The sequence below is a fragment of the Thamnophis sirtalis genome, unplaced genomic scaffold, assembly GCF_051295495.1.
Source record: "Thamnophis sirtalis isolate CommonGarterSnake01/CBP01778 unplaced genomic scaffold, rThaSir2_p1.2 scaffold_1, whole genome shotgun sequence".
In the NCBI taxonomy this organism is placed as follows: Eukaryota; Metazoa; Chordata; class Lepidosauria; order Squamata; family Natricidae; genus Thamnophis; species Thamnophis sirtalis.
Window position 1 is genome coordinate 7,616,601 of NW_028261381.1, and position 23,581 is coordinate 7,640,181.

Genomic DNA, 23,581 nt, shown 5'->3' on the forward strand with positions numbered 1-23,581 from the left:
TATCTGAAATAGAGGAATATGCAGCAAAATACCTAAGAGGCTTTCAGGAATTTTTTCCAGATCCACAGCTCTCTGCAAGTTATTTGCATTACTGTACTTAAGTTTACAAATTTGGGTTATTTCCAGCAAACCAGGATCTTCATATTTCATATAAAAAGTAGATAAGTGGTATTGCAGAAAGAGGGATATTAATATTTTATTTAGATAAATTTAGCTACAATGTTAACAGAAAATGGTATTTCTGATCTATAAGAAAATACGTTTTAGTAGACGGCTGTTTTAAAAAGTTTCTCTCACCAGTAACATAGAGATCACTTTCTGTGCCTTGTAAAATACTTGCTCCTGAGCCAGCACAAAGAGCAACCACCTTCACCGAGGACTCTACAAAAAGAATAATTCGCATAGTTTAGTGCTGCAGGTTTTGTGGTTAGTTTACGGTGTGTTGTTTTCCCTGAGATGATGAAGAGTGGATGGGCAATGGATTAAAGATTACAGCTTGGAATACATGACTTGATCGACTGTCGTTTCCCTAGGCCTTTAGTAACCCTGTGCAAGCCTTTGGTTTTCCTTACAGACTCAAACAAGCAGGTTCCTTCATCTTCAGTTAAAAAGAGAACCTTCCAAAGACCCGTTAGATCACACAGGGTCGGCCTCCTACGGGTTCCGTCTACCAGCCAATGCCACCTGGCTACCACCCGGGGGAGGGCGTTCTCTGTGGCAGCTCCGGCCCTTTGGAATGAACTCCCCGCGGAGATTCGGACCCTCACCTCTCTCCAGGCCTTCCGAAAAGCCGTCAAAACCTGGCTGTGCCGGCAGGCCTGGGGGTGATGAGTTCCCTCCCCTCTCGACATGTATGGCTGTATGATTCTTGTTTATTTTAACCATGTGTATTGTGTTTTATGTTCCCTTTTCCTCCTCCGAGTTGTTCGCCGCCCTGAGTTCCACCCGGAGAAGGGCGGTATACAAATAAACTAAATCTGAAATCTGCTGGTCAGAGCAATTAATTCTAACTTAGAGCAGTGCTTTGTGAGTGTTAGATAAAAGTAGGCAATATAACAGCCTCTTAAGAGTGCAGTTGCAACACAATGTGATCAAATGAGACTTTGAAGTATAATGATGGGTGTGGATTGCTTTTTTCTCGCACTCTGAAACGGAACTCTTACTGTTTGTAGTCTAACTTGTCATTTCCAAACATTTTAAAATATTCTAAACTTTCAAATAATGCTCGCCTCCCCTCCCCACAACCCAAGTTATTTAAATGACTGGCCTGGCTGAACCAGGTTAATTTTATTTCATTCCAGGTTATTTTTATTTAACGCAGAGCAATGCTTTACCCTAAGTGGCTCCTCTGAATGTATCAGTCAAACAAATCACTTCGAAATAGATGCAGCTTTTTCTTGCCCTAAGAAGCATCATCTCACAAAATAAAGAACAACTAATGGTTTAGGTAGCAAGTAGCAAAAGTCAACATAAAATGAGAAAGTAAATGTATACCCAGTGATTTCCCTACTCCAAGAGCGAGACGAATATGAGACAATTTTAAGTGACTTTTCAATCGTTCAATCAAGAGAGAAATGGGAGCCGGTTCGTACAATGTGCATAAACGTCCCATTCCAGTATTGGCAAGTAGAGGCTGAAAAGAATCCAAAAAAATGAAATGGTTACAATGAAAGTGCTCTGGCAGTTATCTTGCTGTAAGAACCAAGGGAAATTTAAATGAGTCTGTTTTCCTAAATACAAGAAGCTATACTAAAGTGTTCTGACCCCCTCCTCCGTCCAGTAACGAATGCCGAGACAAGCTTAACTGGAATGTACTTTAATAGCAAGACACCAAAATCTCGGTGGCTGAAAGCCAAGCATAACAAACAGATAAGGCCCTTGGCAGCAACTCAAACTCAAGCAGCAATAAACACAGATAAGGCTTGGCAGCAATCCAGCCTGCCAAGCTCACAGTACTGTCCTCCGACATTCAAACCTGTGTTGACTTCTGCAAAGAGGGCCGTGTGCACAAGTAGCTTTTTATAGTCTGGAGAGGAGCCTAATGACCACCAGCTGAGTACAATCACCTCCTGTAATTGCATAATTGTTCCTGACGCCTAGTAGCTCTTCGATGGCGTGCATCCAGGAACAACTCACTACTGGCCTCCGTCTCACTCTCCCTTGTCTCCTCCCCACTGGGCCAAGGCTCAGGTGCCTCCTGGTGGCCAACCAGCCTCTCTGCGCCCTGCTCGGAGTCGGAACTCTGGGTCCAGGGTCCTCCACATCCTCCAGAGCTGACTCAGAGGGCCCCTCGCTGTCGGAGTCTGGTAGCAGCTCCAACAGCACCTGCTGGGCCACAACACTAAAAGCACCATAATATATTTCACAATTTGTCCTTGACATGCATCTATCAGTTGCACTAACAATTATTACATATAGCTATCAATCTTTTCCAAGTTCGGATCAAGCGTTTTAAAAGACACTAAATGTGCTTAGGGTGGATTGTTAACATGTAAACAGTAAATTTGAGAACGTCAAGGTCAACTTGTGATTCACAACTATCCCATATATGCACCACAAATTACTGATTATGCTTGTCCTATTTCCAGATCTGAAATATAACATACAAGTAGTCCTTGATTTATAACTATGCATTTGGTGATCATTCAAAGTTACAATGGCACTGACTTATCACGTGGCTGGCTGTGTGATAAAATTTTGGGCACTTGGCATCTGGCAAAGTCGATGGGAGAAGCCAGATTTGCTTAATGACTGCACGATTCACTTAACAACTGTAGTGAGTCCATGATATATAAAGGACAATAATGATCTCAATGTATAAGAGTGGGATGATTTGAACACTTTGGTATAATTGCATGCAGTGACCATTTTATATTAGAAAGATCTTTGTATATTAGATGGACCAATGATGATGTAATGAACAATTGATATACATATGATTTGAAATACTTAACCACTATATGGATTAATAATAATGGAAAACTATTTTTGGAACTCTGGATGATTGGTGACATTACGGTCAATTGAAAATATGAATGTATATTATAAATTAATGGGAATTCTTTGTTCTAATCTCCGCTTTTTCTCCTTGGAGATAGATGATATTACAATACTTTAAAGACTCATTGTTATTTGATGTATAACTATGAATTCAAGGAAATAAGGATTGTTACAAATGAAAGAATATTAATGGTAATTTGAACACATAATGCTCAATGACAGCGAAATATTCAGTTATGTTTAATGCAAAACCAGTGATGTTATTCTTAATCTTAAGAATTGATGCACAAAAACTTGTAACTAAACGACATGCTTGATGAAATGGAGGAAAGTTGCTTTTTTTTTCTTGCTTTGTTTTGTATGTGTTGTTTTGTTTAAAAGAAAATAAATATATATTTTTAAAAAAACTGTAGTCAGTCACTCAACTGGCAAAAAGGTCATAAAATGAAGCAAAACTCATTTAACAACTGCCTTGCTCAGCAATGAAAATTTTGGGCTCAGCTGTGGCCATAAGTCAAAGACTATCTATACCTTAATACCCAAAGTCTCAAGAAAGAATGGACAAGCATTTCAGCACGCCAGGTGCTGCTTAAGCAAATGGTAAAAGAAAGAGGGGAGAATGGCATATTGTTTTTGGAGCCATAGAACTTGTTTAGTTATATGTTTAAAGAAAAGATGGGAAGGGGTTGCAAAAATCAAAAATGGCTATTAGACTTAAAATATCTGATTGTAAACATGCTAACAGCAGCCAGAATCGTATTTGCAAAAAACTGGAAAAATGAAACAATACCAAAACAGGAAGAAGTTATTCGAAAAATAATGGACTGTGCTGAAATGAGTAAATTGACATTTGAAATTAGAGAACAAGAGGACGAGCAATTTTATAAGATAGAAATGAAAAATGTTTTACTTATGTTTTAACTGAAGGAGTTAAATGACAACACAATTATGCTGTGAAATAGATTAACAATGATACAATGAAAAACTGATATAGATGAATTGAATATTTTAGAATTTTTTGTTTTAAAATGGATAAGGATAACAATGATTTTATGTATACTTCATAGAGGATTGGTGATATAATGTATAACCCTAAGAATATATTACAAGGATATCTTGTTGATAAATAATTTTAATAAGGGAATAACTAAAAATTGGTATATATATGTAGTGACTATTTAGAATATTTTGTTGAAAAATGAAGGAATAAGATCTCTGTTTGAATGTATGATATACAAGGACAATAATGAACATAAACATACCCGATAGTTGATTGGTGGAATTATGCATAATTGAAAATAGTGACATACAAATATAAATGGTTGGTATTTTTTTTATATTGGGATTTGTGATTATATAAAAGTATACTGTTATCAAATAGACAATTAGGAATGTAGGGGAATTAGGTTTATTGGGGGAAAAAACAATAATACTAATTGTAATTGAACATATACTGTACAATGAAAGTGAGATATTTAGTTATACTAGATGAAAAATCTGTGATGGTAAATGTTATTCGAGAACATGGATGTAACAACACTTGTAACCAAACGACATGCTGTATGTGATGATGGGGTTTTTTTTGGTGTGTTTTTTGTTTTTCTTTTGTTGTGTGTGTGTTGTTTAATAAAAATAAAAATTTATATTAAAAATGGCTATTAGACGTTGAGCTCATTTGAGGCTGTACCTTATATTCTCTCATTTTTCAAAATACGGTATACAATTGATAGTCACAGTTTCTTAGCAGTCTGTTCTCTTATCGATACTTTCTTCAAACTTCCTGAATATGCTAGGAAACTACAGTTTTATCTGCAAAGAATCCCTTTTATTTCTGCTGGGAATAGAACATCTCTTTGCTAAGTTATTTCTTTCGCTTCCTTGCTAAGACAAGCAACCTTCCTCCATCCCATGCTATATCTTCGTCTATTCTTTTTTGCAGCTTTGCACACTCTCTCTGTGTGAAAATAAACTTTGATTTGTTTGTGTGTGGTTTACCTTCTGCAGTGATATGATTTCTGTTGTTTGATATAGCAGGCTCTTCTGGGAAAGCAAGGCTATCACTTGCACCAAAGCTAGCTGAGAACAGTTCAAGCTGACACGTGTTTGTTCTTCCCTTTCAATCCTTGGAAATTTGGAACAGAAATATTAATTAAAAAAAAACCTTACAATATGCTGCCGGTTGAATATATAAATGGTACTTCCAGTTCTCTCACATGAACGGGTCACAAAATGCATTGCCTTTAGTAATAATGCACAAGCTTGGTAAGATGAATTGATGTAAGTACTGAATAATACAACATGATATTGACTATGTAATAGTATACATGTGATTATATGCTATGGAGTTTATTTAAAGGTATTATGATTGTACATGTATACTGCTATTTTTTTCTTTTTTATGTATATTGAAATGGAAGTATAAATATCATCAACACAAAAGGGAGTTTGCTCAGAAGCTGAAATACACCAAGTGAATTAGAGGAAGAGCAGAGGAGAGAAGAAAGATAGGAAGAGAGGGATAGGAGAGAGGGTGAAGGGGGAAGATGAGGTGTATAAGGAGGAGTGGTAAGGGGAGAGAGGAGATGGAGAAAGGAAGGGGAAGTAGAGTAGAAAATGATGGAGGGAAGACAGGATGTAGAAGAGGGGGAAGCAGAGGAGAAAAGAAAGATAGGAAGAGAGGGACAGGAGAGAGGGTGAGAGGGGAAGATGAGGTGTATAAGGAGGAGTGGTAAGGGGAGAGAGGAGAAGGAGAAAGGAAGGGGAAGTAGAGTAGAAAATGATGGAGGGAAGACAGGATGTAGATGAGTGGGAAGCAGAGAAGAAAGATAGGAAGAGAGGGATAGGAGAGAGGGTGAGGGGGGAAGATGAGGTGTATAAGGAGGAGTGGTAAGGGGAGAGAGGAGATGGAGAAAGGAAGGGGAAGTAGAGTAGAAAATGATGGAGGGAAGACAGGATGTAGAAGAGGGGGAAGCAGAGGAGAGAAGAAAGATAGGAAGAGAGGGACAGGAGAGAGGGGGAAGGGGGAAGATGAGGTCTATAAGGAGGAGTGGTAAGGGGAGAGAGGAGAAGGAGAAAGGAAGGGGAAGTAGAGTAGAAAATGATAGAGGGAAGATAGGATGTAGAAAGGGGGAGGAGAGAGGGGGAAGAAAGTGTCGGATAAGGTATAAATATGGTGTATGGAGAGCAGAAGAGCCAATAACTGGGTTTTTCTCTCTCTCTTTCCTTTGGTAGTTGATGGTAAGTTGAATTGATGTAATTACTTAATAATACAACATGATATTGACTATGTAATAGTATACATGTGATTATATGTTATGAAAATGGAAAATAAAAACTTTCTATGCAAAAAAAAAGTAATAATGCACAAGCCACCACCACCCCTCCGCAGTGATTCACAATCTTTGGCAGGTAAGTTTAAGCAGGACTTATGCCACCTGTCAAGTCGTCTGGCAGCTATATGAAAATCCTGGTTGATGCCATTCATAGATTTGAACAAGGATAAAATACCATCTAAGGCAAATAATGCTGTTCTCTTTTCCATCTATGTGTGTCTTCAGTTCACGTGGAGGGGGAAGAGTGGGCCACTTTTGCAGGGAGAAAGGCTACATTCTTGGAGATGAATGTGTGACGAGTATGGGAGTGGGCCTAATTCATAAGCATGGTCCTTAGGGACCATGGAGTTCCTTCCTGGGTTTTCAGGTGTTTTGATGTATGCTTATCTGCCCTGTTTCACTTCAGCACCAAGATCACAGAGAGGGAACTGGACATTTTATCAGTGAGAGCCAGTTTGGTACCATGACCCGTCAAAACCGCGCTCGACTAAGCCGCGCCCGATTAAACCGCGTCGCTGATGTCATCAACAGGGCGACAACAGCCAGCGCAGAGAAAGAAGGGCGCTTTAAATAGCGCTTTGAAAGCAAGCCGATTCAACTTAAGGTAAGGGTTAGGTTTAGGGTTAGGTTTAGGGTTAGGTTAAGGGTTAGGGTTAGGTTTAGGGTTAGGTTAAGGGTTAGGATTAGGTTTAGGGTTAGGTTAAGGGTTAGGTTTAGGGTTAGGTTTAGGGTTAGGTTTAGGATTAGGTTTGGGGGGTTAGGTTTAGGTTTAGGGGTTAATTTTAGGTTTAGCGTTTACAGCGTACTTCTGTCTCCACGCTGTTGTCGCCCTGTTGATGATGTCAGCTACGCGGTTTCGTCGAACGCGGTTTTGTGGTGGAACCGTTTGGTACACTGCTTAATGAAGCAGGCTAGAAGTTAGGAGATTGTAAGGTCTAGGCATGAAAACTGGCTGGGTACTTTGAGCCAATCGTTCTCTCTCGCAGCCCAACCCACTTTGTAGAATTGTTAATTAAATTGCTAATTGCTAAATTGTTGTGGGGAAAAATAGGAGGAGGAAGGAATACTGCCTTGATTTATTTATGGAAAGAATAAATGCAGTATATAATTAATTCATTAAAACTGTGACCCACCAACCAAAAATGTAGGACCAAAGCATATCATTGTGCTTTTTATAACTGGTTGCAAATTTAATGCTTGGTATTTTTGACTAATTGTAGAGCCATTCCTATCAGGTTAGACAGTATTTGGCTACAGAAGTAAACAGTTCTGGCATGGGAAGAGATTGGTTCTTTGTTTATGGCACAGAGGGATAAGCTCATGCCGAGGTGGCACAGTGGTTAAATGCAGCACTGCAGGCTACTTCAGCTGACTGCAGTTCTGCAGTTTGGCTGTTCAAATCTCACCGGCTCAAGGTTGACTCAGCCTTCCATCCTTCCGAGGTGGCTAAAATGAGGACCCGGATTGTTGGGGGCAATATGCTGACTCTGTAAACCGCTTAGAGAGGGCTGAAAGCCCTATGAAGCGGTTTATAAGTCTAACTGCTATTGCTATTATCATTTAATATGAATCATATTAGTTACAGTAGTTTTAAAAATGCTCCTAGCTCTCAATGAATTTATTTGGCTTGAAATGTAATGCAAAGCAGCATGTCTCATCAGAAGTACATCTAATACTTGAGAGAGAAAAAAACACACTGCTTTCTTGAAGTATGGTCTTAAACTAAAAATCTGTTATTACATGGAAAGCAAAATTTATTAGTTTGATATTAGTTTGAAAGAGAATAAAATTACTGGATTAAGTTAGAATATTTTTGCAAGCTTTTCAGATTCAGATTTTCAGATTTAGTTTATTTGTATGCCGCCCTTCTCCAGGAGGGACTCAAGGCGGCGAACAACTCAAAAGGGGAAAGGGGATACAAACACAATACAGATAATTAAAATACACAAGAGTCATACGGCCATACAAGTCGAGAGGGGAGGGGAACTCATCAACCCCAGGCCTGCCGGCACAGCCAGGTTTTGACGGCTTTCCGGAAGGCCTGGAGAGGGGTGAGGGTCCGAATCTCCGCGGGGAGTTCATTCCAAAGGGCCGGAGCTGCAACAGAGAAGGCCCTCCCCCGGGTAGTAGCCAGATGGCATTGGCTGGTGGACGGAACCCGGAGGAGGCCGACCCTGTGCGATCTAACGGGTCTGTGGGAGGTAATTGGCAGAAGGCGGTCTCTCATCACCTATTTTCTATATAACCCAAAGCGGGAGGATTTAAAGTACATAGCCTTTTAGCAAGTTAGATAATATGTACTGCTTTCTTTTTATACAGTCTCAAAAATGTTGTCTGATGACAATAAAGAACATCGACTTTTACCAGGTTTTACTTTTACCTTGTCAGTCTAATCCTGCCGATTACCTCCCATAGACCGATTAGATCACACAGGTTAGGCCTTCTCCGGATCCCATCTGCCAGCCAGTGTCAGCTGGCGACTCCCCGGGGGAGAGCCTTCTCTGTTGCAGCTCCAGCCCTCTGGAACGATCTCCCCGTGGAGATCCGGACCCTCATTACCCTCCCGGCCTTCCGCAAAGCCGTTAAGTCCTGGCTGCTCCAGCAGGCCGGGGGGCTTTCGAAATATCCAGCCCCTCGGAAATTGTGACTGTTGTATATTTTAATATGTTGTCTTGTGTATTATCCCCTTCCCTTGTTTTATTGTAAGCCGCCCGGAGTCCTTCGGGAGTGGGCGGCATACAAGCTCAATAAAACGAAACCTAGAATGGTCTCTAGCAATACCTGGCAGGTTGAGTTGCGATGAGTGATACCTCTGGCACTGCACAGACTTGGGATAAGACTGTTTCCAGACTTTCAGCGGAGGATACGTTGAATTCAACCCGGAAAGGCCCACCGACAGGGTAAGTGGAAGCTGTAGCGTGTTTCAGAGGAACAACGGTGCAAGCGCCTGAGAAAAAGCAGAGCCAATTAAATGATTTGCACAGCATTCTTGCCCAGGTTTTCCCTTGCCAACCAATCAAATTACACTATAACAATTAAGTTATAGTCCTGAAACTACTGCAGAGCGTAAAAATTATTAAACTACAATCGTTTTTAAACTCCCCTTGCAAGGAAACGGCAGAGGAGGGGCAGAGAGCCTTAATTCCTGTAGCCTGTTAACATTTTCGCTTAGAATTCCTGACCATCCATGTTTATCATTCACATACATAATATGCACATATACTGTATGTGCATATTATTTGTGCACAGAATATTGAAGCATTAGTGCCCTATTTGGATTGCCCTACTTCATGAATCTGAAGCAGTAGAATTAAAAGAGCCATATCACATTGCGTGGCACGACAAAACCACGCTCGACTAAAGCGCGCCCGATTAAACCGCGTCGCTGACGTCATCAGCAGGGCGACAACAGCGAGCGCGGAGAAAGAAGGGCGCTTTAAATAGTGCTTTGAAAGCAAGCCGATTCAAGTTAAGGTAAGGTTAGGTTCAGGGTTAGGTTTAGGGTTAGGTTTAGGGTTAGGTTTAGGATTAGGGTTAGGTTAAGGGTTAGGTTTAGGGTTAGGTTAAGGGTTAGGTTTAGGGTTAGGTTTAGGATTAGGTTTAGGGGGTTAGGTTTAGGTGTTAATTTTAGGTTTAGCGTTTACAGCGTGCTTTTTTCTCCGCGCTGTTGTCACGCTGTGATGACGTCAGCTACGTGGTTTCGTCGAGCGCCCTTTAGTCGAACGCGGTTTTGTGGTGGAACCATCACATTGACCCTTTGAAAAGGTATCAATTAGATGGTTATCATATACATTTTCCATTTTTAAGTACTGGCCCTTTATAGAATATGCTTTCTTAGGGCAAAATCATAATTTGAAGCAATTATTTAAAGCTACAGCCAAGCTCATTGTTCCTTAACGGAAACGTACGGCAATTCAATGTTTTAATAGCTATGTGTATAGGATAAGGTAGATGGCTTTGACAGAGATACGCAGGATCTGTTGGCTAGGCAAAAGGAGCTAAAGAGCCTTTTAATTTCAGAATGTCCAGGTAACATTTGGAGGTAGTTGAGACAGACATATCCTAAGTCACTAGAGTATAAGAAAGAGGTGAGACACAGCACAATTCTGTAATTATAGCTCAAAACAATAAAAGTTCTTTAGCCTTTCTGTAGAGCTGATTTCATGGCCTGGTCTACATATTGGGGCTAATAGTATGGTACTTCAAGATGAGGAGAGAGGATCTCCCTACAAATAATAGTTGGCCATGGATATATACTTCAGTCTAGTGTTTTGTCATTGTTTAAAATAATGGTTCCACCACAAAACCGCGGTAGACAAAAGCGCGCTCGACGAAAGCGCGTACGTGATGTCATCACAGCGCGACGAAAACATCGCGCTGTGAGCGGTAAATTTAAAATTAAAGCGAAAACCTTACCCTAACCCCCCCAAACCTAACCCTAAACCTAACCCTTAACCTAACCCTAAACCTAACCCTTAACCTAACGTTAAACCTAACGCTAACCCTTAACCTAACGCTAAACCTAACCCTAACGCTTAACCTAACCCTAAACCTAACCCTAACCCTTAACCTAACCCTAACCCTAACCCTTACCTTTATGTGAATCGGCTTGCTTTAATTTTATTTTAATTTCAATTTAATTTATTTTTATTTTTTTTTGTCGCGCTGCTGATGACGTAAGGTACGCGCTTTCGTCGAGCGCGGTTTTGTCTACCGCAGTTTTGACGGGTCACATAAAATAATATCCATTCCGTGTTTTCCTTGCCTTTCCCCCCCCCCCCAAACAGCAACAAATAGCAATAGCAATAGCAGTTAGACTTATATACTGCTTCATAGGGCTTTCAGCCCTCTCTAAGCGGTTTACAGAGTCAGCATATCGCCCCCAACAATCCAGGTCCTCATTTCACCCACCTCGGAAGGATGGAAGGCTGAGTCAATCTTGAGCCGGTGAGATTTGAACCGCCGAACTGCAGATAGCAGTCAGCTGAAGCGGCCTGCAGTACTGCACCCTAACCACTAAGCCACCTTTTAGTTATCTAACACAGTCCTGCCAACACATTTCAACAGAAACTTATAATATAAAAATGCTAGCAAGAATACAAACGTAACATTTTAAAACATAAAACACACGCCAAACGCATAGTTGATAATAACATCTTAAAACATAAAGTGTTATTATCTACTTTGTATTTGGCTTGTGCTCATAGGTTCTTATTTTACATAAGGTGTCATTCCTAACAAGAATGCCTCAAGAATGGACATTGAAAGTTACAAACTTAGCCGAGATGGCTAAAATATCGGCATATCTTAAAGATCACTCAAGTGAGAGATATAAAAACGAGACTGGAAAAAATGGATTGACTATATGCAAAATAAATACGGGACCAAGAAACTCCAGTTAGCCTATGCTTAAGATCAGAAATGATTTAAATTGTTTAAAGTTAGGTCATCAAGAAGAAGCTAAGGTCAATGTAGAATGTCATTAATTTCTTTATTTCTTTTTTTCAACAGATTTTAGACTGTGTTTGTTAAAAATCCATACCGTGTACGGGTTCTGGGAAGTGGGGGGGGGGAAGGAGGAGGGGGGCTGGGGGGAGGGGGGAGGGAGGGGAGGGGTATACATTAGGCTAAACAAGAATTTGGTGGTAAACTAGAATTATTTTGACATACAAAAAAATTGTACTTTGATGTCTTACTGATTGAGGAATGATGAAATGTTTGTTTTAAGAGAAATAAAACTTTTGAATACTGTATATACTCGAGTATAAGCCTAGTTTTTCAGCCCACTTTTTGGGCTGAAAAAAGCCGCCTCGGCTTATACTCGAGTCAGTGAAAAATTTGCCCAAAATGGAGGAGAAAAAGGGGCGGGGCCATGCCGCTGGGTGACACTCGTGAATGGCCCAGTGCCCCTGTGAGTTTCCCCTCCCTCTGTGTCAGTTTGCCGCGCAGCGCGCACCGCACCATCCCCCCTCCTCACGTTCTAATGTAATGCAGGGCTGTCTTACGATTCCCCTTCCTCCCCCTCCTGCCGCTCTGCAACGATGTCCCACCTCCTCCTTGTTATGGCAAGCAGCCACATAGCGATGTCCCACCTCCTCTGGTACAGTGATCCAATGATAGGAATCACTGTGCCGTGTGTCATAGGAGGCAGGACATCGCTCCCGCGGCTGCATGGGACATCATCATCACAGCGGGACATCAGCATCATGAGGTGAGTGAAGTATTTCATTGAATACACCGCTAGTTTACTGTTTTTCTTTGAAATAAATATTCAAAAACATTATTGGTATCTATTTTTATTTTTGAAATTTACCGGTAGCTGCTGCATTTCCCACCCTAGGCTTATACTCGAGTCAATAACTTTTCCAGTTTTTTGTGGTAAAATTAGGTGCCTCGGCTTATATTCGGGTCGGCCTATACTCGAGTATATACGGTATTAAAAAAAAGAATGCCTCACCCAATCCTGTAGCAAGCCAGTCATTGACTCCATCAGGTATAGCATCATATGTTGTGTGAGGAGAATAAATGCCAACTCTGTTTTCCAAGGCTCGGATGACCAGGCGTTCCTTCCATGTTCTCCACGTTATACGTTTCAGTGGGTGAAAAATGGGCGGATGGTAAGAAAGAACGAGGTTTGCTTTCTTCTCCAGGGCTTCCTGCATCACCTCCTCAGTTAAATCGTTGGTGAGAAAAAGAGTATTGACAATATGAGGAGGGCTTGGCTCAACCAGCAGCCCCACATTATCCCAACTTTCAGCCAGGGAAAGCGAAGCAAAATTGTTTAAGGAGGCAACGAGATCTTTCAGATCCATGACGAAGCGCAACGGCTGAGCAATCAAGGAGGGTGCTTGCAAAAAAGGCCGTGTAATCAGCTTCAAACAGGGCAGCGGCATTCAGATTTCTAGAAAACCCAAAAGCAAAAACATAAACCAAAAAGGAACAGAAAGTGCAATCTTGACAAAAGAGATTATCAGTGGCTCAGGAGTTCTATTGCAGAGCTTCACCTGACTCAGCAACATTACCAGTGCAAATGAATAAAGTTTGAAGTTTAATTTTATTTATAGGCCGCCCAATCCTGAAGGACTCCGGGCAGCTTACAGAGAGGGGAAATAAAATAAAATAAAAAATAAAATAGACAAGTTAAAAAACAACACCGATACATTCATTTCAGTCGGGGCTGGACCTCAACAATGCGGTCAACAGCCCCAGGCCTGCCGGAATAGCCAGGTCTTGACGGCTTTTCGGAAGGCCATGAGAGTGGGTGAGGTCCGGATTTCTGGGGGTAGTTCGTTCCAAAGGGTCGGGGCAGCCACAGAGAAGGCCCTCCTCCGGGGAGCCACCAGCCGACATTGTCTGGCTGACGGCATCTGAAGGAGGCCCACCCTGTGGGATCTTACCGGCCGTTGGGAGGAGTGTGGCAGTAGGCGGTCTCGCAGGTATGCTGGTCCTAAGCCACGAAGGGCTTTAAAGGTAATAACCAACACCTTGAATTGCGTCCAGAGACCAATAGATAGCCAGTGCAGCTCGCGGAGGATAGGTGTAACATGGGTGTAGCTAGGTACACCCAATATGGCTCGCGCGGCTGCATTCTGGACTAGTTGCAGTCTCCGAACGCTTTTCAAGGGTAGCCCCATGTAGAGCGCATTGCAGTAATCCAGCCAATATGGGGTAAGCAAGAGCTAACATGTTAATAAGAGCACACATGTGGCATTTGCTGCATGTTTATATCTAGCAGCTTGTCCTGCTATTTGGGGAGGTGAGGAATGTAGTTTCCTCTTTAGGAGTTCCTTAGAGTATTGTTTTGCCTGTTTGATTCCTGCTTACCTGAATGTAGGCTGCTAGTGTTCTGAAGGTCAGATCTCCAGAATCATTCGGATCTTTCAAAACAGCAATTATTGTTCATCTAAGACAGTGTTTCTCAACCTTGGCAACTTGAAGATGTCCGGACTTCAACTCCCAGAATTCTCCAGCCAGCGAATGCATTCGCTGGCTGGGGAATTCTGGGAGTTGAAGTCCGGACATCTTCAAGTTGTCAAGGTTGAGAAACACTGATCTAAGATGCAAATATGAGATCAGGAAAGCTGCACCAGAACGACAGAAATGGGAACATGCGTGTCATCAGAGACAAGATAATGCTTTTCTTGCTCAACAGAGAATCAACTCAAATGCAAACGTTGGCAAAATAAACGTGATCACCATTATTCCTTCTGCCTTGCTGCTCCCCCCCTTTCAATATTCATCTGTTATTATTATTATTATTATTTAATGGATTTATAGGCCGCCCAATCCCAGAGGACTCCGGGCAGCATTCGCTGGCTGGGGAATTCTGGGAGTTGAAGTCCGGACATCTTCAAGTTGCCAAGGTTGAGAAACACTGCTCTAAGATGTAAATATGAGATCAGGAAAGCTGCAGTCAAATCCACCAGAACGACAGAAATGGGAACATGCGTGTCATCAGAGACAAGATAATGCTTTTCTTGCTCAACAGAGAATCAACTCAAATGCAAACGTTGGCAAAAGAAACGTGATCACCATTATTCCTTCTGCCTTGCTGCTCCCCCCGCTTTCAATATTCATCTGTTATTATTATTATTATTATTTAATGGGTTTATAGGCCGCCCAATCCCAGAGGACTCCGGGCAGCATTCGCTGGCTGGGGAATTCTGGGAGTTGAAGTCCGGACATCTTCAAGTTGCCAAGGTTGAGAAACACTGATCTAGTCCTATTTATGGCATCTCCCTCTCCCTGCTATTGCATTCGCTGGCTGGGGAATTCTGGGAGTTGAAGTCCGGACATCTTCAAGTTGCCAAGGTTGAGAAACACTGATCTAAGATGTAAATATGAGATCAGGAAAGCTGCAGTCAAATCCACCAGAACGACAGAAATGGGAACATGCGTGTCATCAGAGACAAGATAATGCTTTTCTTGCACAACAGAGAATCCACTCAAATGCAAACGTTGGCAAAAGAAATGTGATCACCATTATTCCTTCTGCCTTGCTGCTCCCCCCCCTTTCAATATTCATCTGTTATTATTATTATTTAATGGATTTATAGGCCTCCCAATCCCGGAGGACTCCGGGCGGCTTACAAACAAAATACACCGATATACATTGATTTGTGTGAACGAATTCCTGAGATTAAAAAAAAAACAAGCGACGTCATAAAATACAAAGTAACAGTCCTTTTTGCAGGGAGGAAAAAAAAACCCCACCTTTCTCAACTCCTTATATATTAAACCCTGCCGTATGTTTTAGCCCCTGTAACGATTGCACGGCTCCAACCAACCGGCATTTCCCACCAGTTTCCTAGTTTTAAGGAGACCCCCCCCCCAAATAAAGGACAAGAGATTTGAAAGGGGAGGGGGCTCCCTTTGCAGCTGCCTCCTTACCCATTCAGCCAATTCAGATTCTTGATTGCAATTCAGATTGCTATTGAAATGAATCGCTTCATTCTCCCCGCCTTGGGGGAAAAAAAGAAACACCGCTACGTGTGAACCACGACCTCAACTCCCGTCTTGCACGCGTGCGGTTTAAGCAAGCAAGCGAGCAAGCAAGCAGGCAAACGCCTCCTTCCGCTCAGCCGCCCGGCGGAGGCGGAACGCAGCTCTTCGCGGGAGAAAGGCCGAGCGCGGCGGATCCCCTAGGCGGGGCCTGAATGTAAGAAGATACTACGGGAAGGCGCTGCCTGGGCACGGTTGGATTCGCGCGCCTTCCTCGAGTGGAGAGGCGGTCGGAGTTTTTTCTCCTTGCTTTTGCCCCGTTCGGGGGTATCTAGCGAAAAAAGATCGGCCCCTTTTTAAGCCGAGAAACCGCTCTGCTCCACCTGGGGTTCTTGGAAAGTTTCTTCTGGGAAAGCAGCGCTGCTTTCCGGGACTCCTTCGGACACGGGCGCCTCGTTGTCTATCGGCTAACCGGCAAAGATGGTGAGGGTTGCGGCTTCAAGACCTTCCGTACCTCTTTATGTCTCGCGGAATAGCCTTCCATTTAGCAAATAGCAATAGCAGTTAGACTTATATACCGCTTCATAGGGCTTTCAGCCCTCTCTAAGCGGTTTACAGAGTCAGCATATCGCCCCCAACAACAATCCGGGTCCTCATTTTACCCACCTCGGAAGGATGGAAGGCTGAGTCAACCTTGAGCCGGTGAGATTTGAACAGCCGAACTGCAGAACTGCAGTTGCTTCATCTTCATAGACAATTTCACTTATAGTGTCGACTTGGCATTCTTGAACACGGGGAGTTTTGAAAGACTTGGCCAGATCTTGGGTGAAACGTTTCCCAACAAGTGTTTTTGACTTGACCTCATCAGCATTCCAGTTATCCATATTTCTTTGGGCTGTTAACCCCCAAATCAATGACTACCCATGCCTTGTGATTTCCGTGGAGAAAAAATCAGACACCTGCTTGTTTGCAGATCAGTATAAATCTTGCTTTATACCTTATGGGTCTCGAATTAGTCTTGCTGGGGGGTGGGGATGGTGGAAAATTATAATGGAAGTACTGACTTGCCTGGATGATTTTGCAACTCTAAACATGGCTAAATCTGGGTCCAGGCTATTGTACACACCCGTTCTGAGTCTGGCATTTGAAATGCAGAAAATTGATGTATGTTCTCTACAAAAGCACAAAGAACTGATATTTTAAATTAGCTTTCTCCAACAAGAATTGGTTAGACTGGAACTGTTATCCCTTAGAAATTAATCAATGAGACGTTACATATACACTGTATTTCCTTTTACAGTGAGTTATTTTAATTGGATTGCTGTAGTACATTTGACTGCTTTTTTTGTCTTGCTGCAAAATATATATATATAGTTCAATTCCTCCTCCAGGCTGTCACATTGCACACTGATGTTGGAGACATCAAAATTGAGTTATTCTGTGAACGGACACCAAAAGCTTGTGAAGTAAGTCATGAAAATAAAAGATATCATTGAACGGAGGAACAATTCAGATTTTATAAACAAAATGCTCAGCATAAGAGAATTTATAAGACCGCAAACTATGGTATGCTTTCTTGATCTTTCTGAAAGCCATCCCAACCCTATATTTCTTTAATCTGATGCAGCTAAGATTAGAATTCTTAGGCCCAATTTATTGGCCACGCCGCTTGGAAATTTTAGGAACTATAATTTCCAAAGATTTAGAAGATACTAACCAATTTCATGTCTTAATAGGCATTTTGCTGCAATTTATAAAGTTAGCTGCCTAATTCTGTTACATCTATACATTTAGTTTTGACAAAATAAATAAACACCCAATAAACTTACTATTTCTGTCATTTTATGGTTCTGCAGAGCATTTTCATCTATTTTAGTTCACATCTTTTACTTGCATTCTACTATTAACTATGTTTTATTTAAATGACATAGCTGTCAAAATGTTTTAGAACTGATTTGTTGGACTTCTCACTAACAATCAGTAATGGCTTAGCAGAAGAAAGAAACATGAAAGATGTATTCAGATTTCATTGAGCCCTATTTAAGCCCGGCATCTGGTCATGGCTATTATATCTAAAGAAGTCTTTGGAATGAGTATAAAATATTTTGCATCATGGTTTGTTTCTTAAGTGACTTTCTGATTCTTTCCTTAGAATTTTCTGGCTCTGTGTGCTAGTAACTACTACAACGGCTGTACGTTTCATCGAAATATCAAAGGCTTCATGGTTCAGACGGGAGACCCAACTGGTAATTCCTTTTATGAAAGTTAGATATACTGTGCCATTCTCCTAAAACAAGACTACTTTACTGCTAAGGAAAGCATTTTATTACAAAGATGAGGATAATTGTAATTTTATGCACATTTTGAAAACTGATTTGCCAGTCATTTTTTTAATACCCAGATGAGCAGAGGGTTCCACCACAAAACTGCGGTAGACTAAAGCGCGCTCGACGAAAGCGCGTACCTGACATCACAGCGCGACGAAAACATCACGCTGTGAGCAGTAAACTTAAAATTAACGCGAAAACCTTACCCTAACCCCCCCAAACCTAACCCTTAACCTAACCCTAAACCTAACCCTTAACCTAACGCTAAACCTAACGCTAACCCTTAACCTAACCCTAAACCTAACCCTAACGCTTAACGTAACCCTAAACCTAATCCTAACCCTAAACCTAACCCTTACCTTTACGTGAATCGGCTTGCTTTAAAAGCGCTTTTTAAAGCGCCCTTTTTTCTCCGCGGTCGTATTTGTCACGCTGCTGATGACGTCAGGTACGCGCTTTAATCGGGCGCGCTTTAGTGGACCGCGGTTTTGTCGTGCCACGGAGCAGAGATTAACATCTGCATTAACATCAGATCAACAATAAGTAGGCAATACTCCAATCAAGGAAATGCTAAACAAGCTAACAGTAAACAGCCCAACCAAAGAATCAACCCCCCCTCAGCACCAACAGAGGGAGCCACTAGAATATAAACAAAGCAAACCCACTTCCTGTCCGACGGATGATGGGTAATGAACCGCCTGCAAGAAAACACCCAGGTTCAGAGAGCACCAAAGATCCCTCCGTAGTTTTTTTAAACTTGATATTGTACATAGGTATATTCAGCAGATCTAAAAAAATTAATAATAGCAATAGCAGTTATATACCGCTTCATAGGGCGTTCAGCCCTCTCTAAGCGGTTTACAGAGTCAGCATATTGCCCCCAACAATCCGGGTCCTCATTTTACCCACCTCGGAAGGATGGAAGGCTGAGTCAACCTTGAGCCGGTGAGATTTGAACAGCCGAACTGCAGAACTGCAGTCAGCTGAAGTAGCCTGCAGTGCTGCATTTAACCACTGCGCCACCTCGGCTCTGAAAAACACACAGCCATCTTAAAAATCATAAATTTCTAGGATTTAAGAGGTCCTTTAAAGCTTGCCTGGGGTTTGAGCAGCTAGAGAACAGTTAGCATCTGTTGTGTCTTTCAGAAACTCCAGCCAAAATGTGGGAAAAAAAAACCTTCTCCATTTTATTTATTACTTTGGGGGGGGGGGGATTGGGGGAGATACAACTTATGGGCTAGAGAGGAAGGTACCTGGATTTATGGAGCTATTTGTGCTGTTGATTTTGTGCCTTGATTTTGGATCCCGCTTGATCCATGTATCTGTTTCTTCCCTTTCTCCCCGGCCCTATTGCTTTCTGATTACATCAGGTTCTGGGAAAGGAGGAAGCAGTATTTGGGGCAGGAAGTTTGAAGATGAATACAGTGAATACTTAAAGGTGATTATTATTTTTTGGTCATTGGGGTTCCTTGTTCAAGTTGTACATTTTCTTTTTTTGAAATTACCTGAGCATAAGGTAACTATGAACTCAACTATTGAAGATCATCACATTGGTCACTTCGTTCCCCATTCCCTCTGAGAAAGGAAGGTATTTAGAGATCGACTTAGGTTTGGGGCATGAGTACAGCTAGGAGATAAGATTGATAATGCTTTAGATCAGTGTTTTTCAACCTTGGCGACTTTAAGTCCTGTGGACTTCAACTCCCAGAATTCCCCAGCCAGCTGTGCTGGCTGGGGGATTCTGGGAGTTGAAGTCCACAGGACTTAAAGTTGCCAAGGTTGAAAAACACTGCTTTAGATAGACCCAACAGAGTCTTTTCCCTAGCTGAGTCATAATGCAAAATTATAGGTTTGTTCAAAATCAGAGTTTGGGGTTTCTATCCATCCATCAACAGGATCCATACCTTCTACTTAACCTGAGATGGCCAGAACAAAAGGAAACGTTTCAAAGTTAGTTCGGAGAAAGAAATTGTTCTTTTATTTAGTTTCATGATTTTTTGGAAAATGCCACTGTTCTTTTTGGAACATGTGCTGCTGAAAGAAATGTCCTTCTGGGTTCGGCTCCAAGTGGGGGAAAAAGACACTGGAGACATGGAGGCTGCTTGGAAAGATGGTTTATTGGTGGACAGGACCACATGGCTTGAGCCCTGAACAGAAAAAGGTGACCACATGGTTCAATGTTGGTGGAGAAGAAGAGAAGGGCTGAGGGAGGGGCTTGCTAGGCTTTTTATAACCTGTTCAGTCCCACCTCTCCGTTTCCTGTTCCTGTGTAAGAAATGTATTCTGATTGGTTGTCAGACTCCCATGGTGCCATGCAGGGGGCTACTCTCTAGACTGTGTTTTGAATCCAGGTTTGGTTGAGTTCTCAGATGCCATGTGGCGAGTTGGGTGAAGTTCCTTAATCCCACCCACCCCTGTAGCTGAAGTGGAGAAGCCTTTATTATGTAAAGTGGACTAGCTTGGCCCATTAACAGTGGGGATGGGCAGGAAGCTACAGGCAACTATTCTGTCTTTCAAAGCATGTCTCTCTCTCCTCACATCCAGAGAAATATTTTGCCTTTTCAATATTTCCTAGGATATTTCATTTTTTCTGGGAGAGGGCTGGATGATAACTTCCCACAGTGCATTGACAAAACTAGAGGATGTTATAGCAGAAAACAGTAAAGAACCTTAGCCTCAAGTTTGGAAAAGGCTGAATTTAGCAAATCAGCCCAAAGATATGTCAAGCTTTTGCCTGTTTAGAGTTTTATTCTGCAAGCTATCTTAAGACAAAACATAAAAAGTTAGAAATAAAAAAATATTTACCAGAGTGCATATGTTCTAATTTCCTGATTCATTTTTAGCACAGTGTCCGTGGAGTGGTTTCCATGGCAAACAATGGTCCGAATACAAATGGATCTCAGTTCTTTATCACTTATGGCAAACAGCCACATCTTGACATGAAGTATACTGTCTTTGGGAAGTAAGTAATCAAATGCTACTGAATAAAATACAAGGTTATATACCATAGAGATCTAGTAGGGTAGAGCAGTGTTTTTCAACCTTGGCAACTTGAAGATGTCTGGACTTCAACTCCCAGAATTCTGGGAGTTGAAGTCCAGACATCTTCAAGTTGCCAAGGTTGAAAAACACTGGGGTAGAGCATGCATGATTTAGGGAACAAAAAATTTATCTTAAGATATCTCCTCTGCTATTTGTTAAGCAACCTGACCTTAGCATAACTTTTCCAAACTGGTTTCCAAATATACGTGCAACTCCCAGAAATCACAGCAATGGAGATTCTAGAAACTGAAGCCCACTATATAACAATTACTTATAGTAATCCCTGTGTCACATAGACTTTCTTGAAAAACTAAAATCATGGGTGACTACATCCTTGGAAGACTGTCTACTAAAAAGGCAACAGCTGAGTTACTAGAGAACTTCTTAGATGGAAGGAAAGCATGATAAAAAGTTATACCACCATTCTGCCTTGTCTCCCACTGACTTTTTGTCATTGGCTACAGGCATCCTGGCAGCCTATTTGTAAATGAGCATGTATCCCCATGACAGCTTTTAACAAAGATGAGAGAAGACACCTGCTTCTATGCAAGATAATTGTTGTTGTTGTTGTTGTTGTTGTTGTTGTTGTTGTTGTTATTATTATTATTATTATTATTATTATTATTATTATTATTATTATTATTATTATACAATTGTATCACAGCGGCCAGTTGTTTCGCCGGATTTGGCATTGGTTACTAGTCGGGCCCCACTCAGGGGCCTAGGACGTCGTAACGTATTTTCGTAATATGCGTGCAGATCCAAGCAGTGCGGCTTTTTGCATTTGACTGATGGTGATTTTGTCAATTTTTAACTCTTTTAAATGTAATTCCAGTGCTTTTGGAATAGCACCCAGTGTTCCAATTTCCACTGGAATTACCACTGCTGGTTTGTGCCATAGTCGTTGGATTTCGATTTTTAAGTCCTGGTATTTTGCGATTTTTTTGATGTTCCTTCTCGATTATTATTATTATTATTATTATTATTATTGTTCTTGTTATACAATTGTATCACAGCGGCCAGTTGTTTCACCGGATTTGGCATTGGTTACTAGTCGGGCCCCATCCAGGGGCCTAGGACGTCGTAACGTTATTATTATTATTATTATTATTATTATTATTATTAATTATTTCTCTCTGCAGGGCAATCGATGGCTTGGATACCCTGGATGAGCTGGAGAAGCTGCCCGTAAATGAAAAGACATTCTGCCCCTTGAATGATGTCCATATTAAAGATGTGACAATTCACGCTAACCCTTTTGCTCAATAGCTGCGACAGACCAACTTTTTTTAAAAATGCGAACATTTTACAGAAGAGAAATTCCAAACCTTGACATTGAAACTGTTCAAAATCAAAACATTGTTCTGTTTGACCTAGGATCGAGGCAGTGTACCTGGTTTGATTAGTCTCCCATTTTTTAATATTCACTTTTGTCAAAAAAAACACACACACACACACACACACACACACACAGATTAGCTGAGGATTTCTTTTGGAAAAGCGATACAGAGACTAGTTTAGGTACCAGGCATCATAATTTTTTTTTTATAATCCAGCAAGAATCTGCAATATCAGTGAACTGCAGTGTTGATCAACAAAGAATGCTGGAAGATAAATCTGTGTTAACAAAAGTTCATTCGAAGAAAAGGCACTGCCAGTTGGATGAACAAAATAAAGATATGTGAATATTTATATAAATTGTGTTTTAATCTTAGTATTTCTAAAAATGTCATCTTTATTGGATTTATGTATTGCTAAAACGTATTCATAGCGGCATACAACGAAGTTCAAACTTAAAACAAATTTAGGCTGTATATGGTACATCACAGAAGTGAGTACACCCCCACATTTTGTAAATATTTTAAGTATATCTTTTCAGGTGACAACACTGAAGAGATGACACTTGGCTACAACGTAGTGAGTATACGGCTTGTAAGTTTAAACGTGCTGCCCCTTCAAAATAATGCAACACACAGCCATTAATGTCTAAACCTCTGGCAACAGTACATAGCAAAAAGCACACACACACACACAATGCTGCATTTTAATTCCACTCTTCTAAAATGTTCAGGATCATATTTTTTGAAACTATCCTATATAGTAAATCAGTCAAGGAGAATGTGTCACTGAGGGTAATTCAGTGAATTTTGTGGTTTTTCATCAGGAGTCTAGGCGTGCACAAAACTATTTGTGTACATAGTTTCTGGTGCTTTGTATGCACGTAATTGTTTTTTGGTTTCAAATATTTCTGGGTCAAAGTATTTTGAGTGCACCCTTTTAATTGTTACTGGGGATTTTCCATTGTAAGTTTTTTTTTAGTTATTTTTGAAATCTCTGTGGAAAGAGAGAGAGAGTTTCAGTTTCAGTTTCAGTTTTCACTTTATTTGTATGCGGCCCTTTTCCCTGGGGGGACTCAGGGCGGCTCACAGTTCAAAGGGG

General features: G+C 41.3%; 2 protein-coding genes across 3 annotated transcripts in view; one reads left to right on the plus strand and one right to left on the minus strand.

Annotated features, from left to right (window-relative positions):
• NIF3L1 (NGG1 interacting factor 3 like 1) overlaps positions 1 to 13,261 on the minus strand; it is a 24,069-nt gene extending 10,808 nt beyond the window's left edge. For both annotated transcript variants that reach the window (XR_015695680.1, XM_087707307.1), the window contains exons 1-5: positions 12,790 to 13,261; positions 9,114 to 9,279; positions 4,996 to 5,122; positions 1,495 to 1,633; positions 298 to 381 (exon numbers count right to left, since the gene is read on the minus strand). Coding sequence is in view for 1 of the 2 variants with exons in the window: in XM_087707307.1 (XP_087563433.1) it covers positions 298 to 381; positions 1,495 to 1,633; positions 4,996 to 5,122; positions 9,114 to 9,279; positions 12,790 to 13,225 (952 nt within the window). In the remaining variant the exon portion in view is untranslated. The remainder of the gene's footprint in view (positions 1 to 297; positions 382 to 1,494; positions 1,634 to 4,995; positions 5,123 to 9,113; positions 9,280 to 12,789) is intronic.
• A 2,867-nt stretch (positions 13,262 to 16,128) lies between these two features.
• Positions 16,129 to 22,559, plus strand: PPIL3 (peptidylprolyl isomerase like 3). The gene is made up of 6 exons (XM_087707310.1): positions 16,129 to 16,256; positions 17,165 to 17,239; positions 17,926 to 18,019; positions 19,471 to 19,538; positions 20,944 to 21,062; positions 22,285 to 22,559. The coding sequence occupies exons 1-6, from the start codon at positions 16,254 to 16,256 to the stop codon at positions 22,409 to 22,411; spliced, it is 486 nt and encodes a 161-aa protein (XP_087563436.1). The 5' UTR covers positions 16,129 to 16,253; the 3' UTR covers positions 22,412 to 22,559.
• Positions 22,560 to 23,581: the final 1,022 nt, after the last annotated feature.

Bases quoted from the DNA above. Each gene is read 5' to 3' on its own strand.
- PPIL3 (XM_087707310.1), top strand. The intron at 17,240-17,925 runs GTAAGTCATGAA...TTCTTTCCTTAG, and splicing joins GGACACCAAAAGCTTGTGAA to AATTTTCTGGCTCTGTGTGC. The intron at 19,539-20,943 runs GTGATTATTATT...ATTCATTTTTAG, and splicing joins AATACAGTGAATACTTAAAG to CACAGTGTCCGTGGAGTGGT.